The sequence below is a fragment of the Etheostoma spectabile genome, chromosome 6 (assembly GCF_008692095.1).
Source record: "Etheostoma spectabile isolate EspeVRDwgs_2016 chromosome 6, UIUC_Espe_1.0, whole genome shotgun sequence".
Classification (NCBI taxonomy): domain Eukaryota; kingdom Metazoa; phylum Chordata; class Actinopteri; order Perciformes; family Percidae; genus Etheostoma; species Etheostoma spectabile.
In genome coordinates this window covers 24,141,098-24,145,795 of record NC_045738.1, presented here as the reverse complement: position 1 = coordinate 24,145,795, position 4,698 = coordinate 24,141,098, and the positions used below count along the sequence as shown (strand labels likewise).

Below are 4,698 nucleotides of genomic sequence, written 5' to 3'. Positions count from 1 at the left end.
GACTGGAATATGTCAACTTTTACTCGATACTATTTCAAATCCTTTTTTTTCAAATGCTATAAAATTGAATTAATTGAAATTGAAATTGAAAATTAATAAAAGTAGAGATTAGTACTTGCCAAAGAGCGTTGTGTGGAATCAATCATGTTATTTTGGGTGATTAAAAAGAACATTAATATAGGTTAATTTGACCCGAGGACAACATGAGGGTTAAGAGACAGGTCAAAGGCGTTGCAATTAAGTGTATTCTCACTGAAGTTAATAAGTAGTGATGGCCAAATGCAGCTTTGTGACCCAGTGTCTTTATTTTCTGAGCCCACTAGATGGCGCTCTTGGTTTTAAGAGAAAGGCCTAAGGCGTTGCAATTCAGTGTATTCTCAACCCTTTGTTGAACAGAGAGCGCCATCTAGTGGGCTCAGAAAATAAAGACACTGGTTCACGAAGCTTCATTTGGCCATCACTAGTAATGAGTGACTGTGTGCTTGGTTTACTTTCTTTGTACCTAACCATGATTTGGAGCTTCAGAGGCGTCTTGCCTCACACAAATATGCTTTTTACAGTGTTTGTTGCTTTAACAAACCCTCATTCCCCCCCCTTCCCCTTCTTCATCAACTCACCATCCCCTTCCCTTCTTCTCTAATCGTACCTCCCCCTAACCCATCAACCCCAACCCCCCTGCTGCTCTTCGTGAAGACCCCTTCGCTACGACGGAGGGGAGTGGGGACATTGCTCCAGAGCTGGACCTGTTCGCTATGAGGCCCACCGACACGGGGGCCACTGCCACAACCCCTCCCACCTCCAGTGAGGCGCCGACCATCGTTGTCCCCATCGCTGCCCCCGCTGCCCTCACCCCTTCTTCCACCACCACCACAGAGTCTGCAGCCGCTCCGACTCTAGATATCTTTGGTGGTAAAGTCCTGTCACTCTCATTATGCCTCTCGCTGCATTATCCTGCATTATGATGACCATGATATAGATTTTGCTTATGACTGTGTTGCTCTTGCTAGTGATGATGAGGATGATGACGATGACAGTAGTGGCTATGATGATAACCTGCACAGTCCCTACATTTCAGATTTAATTTTTCTACTTTCCATGATGCCTTTCCTTTTGGATACAGATCATTTAATCAAGTTAATCAAGCATCTTGACCTCCTCTGCAGAATTTAATTATATTAAAAAAATTGTGCAGTAAGCCATTTTAAAAGTCAATCCATTAATTGCTTATTGTATGGTGACCAAAATCTTAGTTTTAATTTGATCTCTAGGGGCAAAATGGACATGTATCTCTTCTTTTATCAACAGAGGTTGCTCAACTTGTTTTGATTATTAACCTAATACTAACAAACTAAGAACATTGTTATTTTTCCTGCTTGTGACCAATATTTTTGAAACTGACAGCTGAGAATGCTTTATTATAGCTCATGCACTTTAGATAAAAGGGAATATTGCTCATTGTCAGAATGTCAGAAAGTGCTCTGGTTATTGACTCCACATGGATGGATGGATTGATGGATGGATGGATGGTTGGAAAGATGGATGGACAGATGGATGGATGGGTTGGTGGGTGGATGGATGGATGGATGGATGGATGGATAAGTGGTTGGAAAGATGGATGGACGATGGATGGTTGGATGGATGGGTTGGTGGGATGGATGGATGGATGGTGGTTGGTGGGTGGTTGGATGGATGGTTGGAAAGATGGATGGACGGATGGATGGATGGTTGGAAAGATGGACGGATGGATGGATGGGTTGGTGGGTGGATGGATGGATGGATGGGTGGGTGGTTGGATGGTTGGGAAGATGGATGGATGGATGGATGGGTTGGTTGGTGGGTGGATGGGTGGGTGGATGGATGGATGGATGGATGGGTGGGTGGGTGGAAGGATGGATGGACGGATGGATGGGCGGGTGGATGGGTGGGTGGAAGGATGGATGGGTTGGTGGGTGGAAGGAAAAATGTATGGATGGGTGGGTGGAAGGATGGATGGATGGATAGATGGAGGATGGGTGGATGCTGAATGGATGGGTGGATGGATGGGTGGGTGATGAATGGATGGATGGATGGAAGGATGGGTGGATGGATAGATGACATATGCTATTCATTCGTAAATGAAAAAGAACTATGCGTTACTTAATGAAATTTGGCACGGCTCTTCAGATCAACTATTGGATTGATTCCCAATAAATTTGCCCAAATATTCATGTTCCCCAGTGGATGAATCATCTACCTATTGATTTGGCACCATCATCAGGTCAAATTTGTATTTGTCCAAATTTTGGTTTTTGACCAAATACTTAACACTTAAGATATTCCCATTAGCCTCATATGTAGCAGCTTGGCTGTAGACTCTCACCCTCGTTAACTAAATACATTGGAGATTGGAAAAAGGAGCATTCTGTCAGAGCGAAAGCACATCAAAATGTTGTCTTCATGCTGACATTTGGCAATATACCCTTTTAACTTTTGCACTGTTTCATTTTGCATTACACTGAAAAGATACACAGAAACGTACCGGTTTGAAAATCAAACTATATGCTGCTCTCTCTGCTTTCCCTCATCTCTCTTTCCCTCTCTCTATCTCAACTCATCATTCTATATGCACTGGACTTGCACTGGAATCTGAACGTACATATGATTGTGTGTCCTTGTTCTTAGATATGTTTGATTCTGAGCAAAGCCCTACCACAGAATCCAAAGCTGCTACCACTCCTAGCGTAGACCTGTTTGGTTCAGGTACAGGAGTTGATATCCATTTCTCTGTGTGTGGAACCCCTTCATTTCTTCGGGTTTCCATACGTCCACTCCTCTGTCAACTGTTTCCCTCACCCCACACGTCTTGGTTTGTCCCCCATAGTGGTATGAGAACTGTGCATGTAACCCACTCGTCTTGGAATGTCCGTGTGGCTGCTTTTATATCTACGCTGTGTCTTTCTACCTGCCACGCTAATACTTTTCTTTGCTTCCGGACCTCTATGGTTTCTTCTTTCTCGCATTCTGCATCTCGCTTGCGCTGGTAAATTAGACCTCCCTGCTGTTTCACGCGGGCCCTCTCCTTTGCCCGAGCCGGCTCCGGTTGGAGACATCGTGACCGGTGAGTCAGCTGCTTTATCGTCACTGCATCACTTTTCTCCCTTCCTTCTTTCACGAAAAGTGCAGCCAGCCTCAACTTATCGTGAGGTGTTTTGAATGGTGCTGGTGTCTGCATCAATATGCAGTTATACCAGTTAAGTACTTCCAAATCTTCAAGGATGTGGATGCACAGTGAAGCTGCAGGGGTGCCTGCTTCTTCTCTGCATGTCTGCTAGCCTTTTAGAACAGGCATGATAGTTCATGAGCAATGCATTCTGCCTTAAAAAATACAGCTGTCGCTGACAAATAGTAGTCTTTTAGATTAGTAATTTAGTACCGCTTCTGTCTCTGCCCATTAGAGTCATTTACATCTCCTGCTCCTGCTGCTGCTGCTGCTGCTGCTGCAGCTCCCAGCCCAGAGGCCCATTCTCCCCCCAAAGCAGAGCTGGAACCGGTCATTGACCTGCTGGGTACTGTACCTCAGAACACACATACACACATCCCTTTACAGCATGTGCTGCATGTAAATAGTGTCTGTGAATGTTGTCTGTGCATTTGATAATTTGACTTTTCTCTCTTGGGTATTTGTTTTACCATCCCCAGTTGTTACAGTAAGTGCATGTTTGTAGTTTGTAGTTTGTAGCGAGGCTGATAGTGTCTAGATGTGGCGATGGACTCTAGGTGCAAGAGTAAACAGCAGTTTCTGGATTAGACTGCAGACAGATCATGCAGTAAACAGACAGTATTCTGCAGTCACTGGGTTATATTCCCAAAATAAGTCATATTTTGTGTGTTTGCATGTGTCTCTCTCTAGGTTTTTTCTTTTCTTTTACAATATGTAGTTTTAATTTTCAAGTCAACTATATGTAGTGCTTAAAATGTAGAGTACTGGAGTAAAAAAAACACATTAGGAGTTGATCTTGGGGAGTTTTGCACAGTATGGCTCTAGGTACGACAATGTTGGTCTGTGTGTTGTCCACTACTGTGGTCCAGACTGAAATGGAGTGGCACAACATTTTGTACAGCCATTCAAAGTTACCAGGGGATGAACCCCTGAATCCATCCTGAGGTCGGCATCTTTGGTTTTTGGTGAAATATCTTGACAACTATGGGATCACAGTCAAATTTGCTAAGGAGATACAAAAGAAATCTTGTTGCACAGGCATCTGACTTGGTTTTTTTGCATTCTTGACTCATTAAAAATGATGGGAATCTATTGAAATATTGTCTATATATTGGATGGAATCCGTGATAGATTGAGGATTTTCGTCTGCTGCTAACCCTTAATTATAGAAAATAATAGGAAACCATCTGGAAAGCTTGCGCAGCTCTCATTAATTACAACAAAGGCTGTGGTGGATAAAAGGGACCAGGCAAGTGGGGTGTAATGCCACAGTAATGACAATAATAATAATAATTAAAATAATAAGCTCCCTCAGCAACTCTACTTCTTGCGACTCTGAGGGTCCAGCTGTGTCTTATGTGCATGGCTCATCAATCAACAGTGGTCAGTTAAAACTTTTCTCAGTACCCACAATGATTTATTTGCACCACACATCACAGTGGATGTGCAGATTCTTAATCTGTGTCATTTTTTTTTTTCAAAATTAATATTCAATACTT

At 43.1% G+C, this 4,698-nt stretch overlaps 1 protein-coding gene across 12 annotated transcripts in view; it reads left to right on the top strand.

The window, feature by feature from the left end:
- The window catches only part of snap91a (synaptosome associated protein 91a), a 71,108-nt gene that overhangs the window by 51,287 nt on the left and 15,123 nt on the right, over window positions 1-4,698 (top strand). For 4 of the 12 annotated variants that reach the window (XM_032518010.1, XM_032518009.1, XM_032518012.1 and 1 more), the window contains 4 exons: window positions 694-909; window positions 2,662-2,739; window positions 3,029-3,097; window positions 3,435-3,545. In XM_032518010.1, the coding sequence (XP_032373901.1) occupies window positions 694-909; window positions 2,662-2,739; window positions 3,029-3,097; window positions 3,435-3,545 (474 nt within the window). The remainder of the gene's footprint in view (window positions 1-693; window positions 910-2,661; window positions 2,740-3,028; window positions 3,098-3,434; window positions 3,546-4,698) is intronic. The other 8 variants (XM_032518018.1, XM_032518017.1, XM_032518013.1 and 5 more) reach the window with 7 other exon arrangements.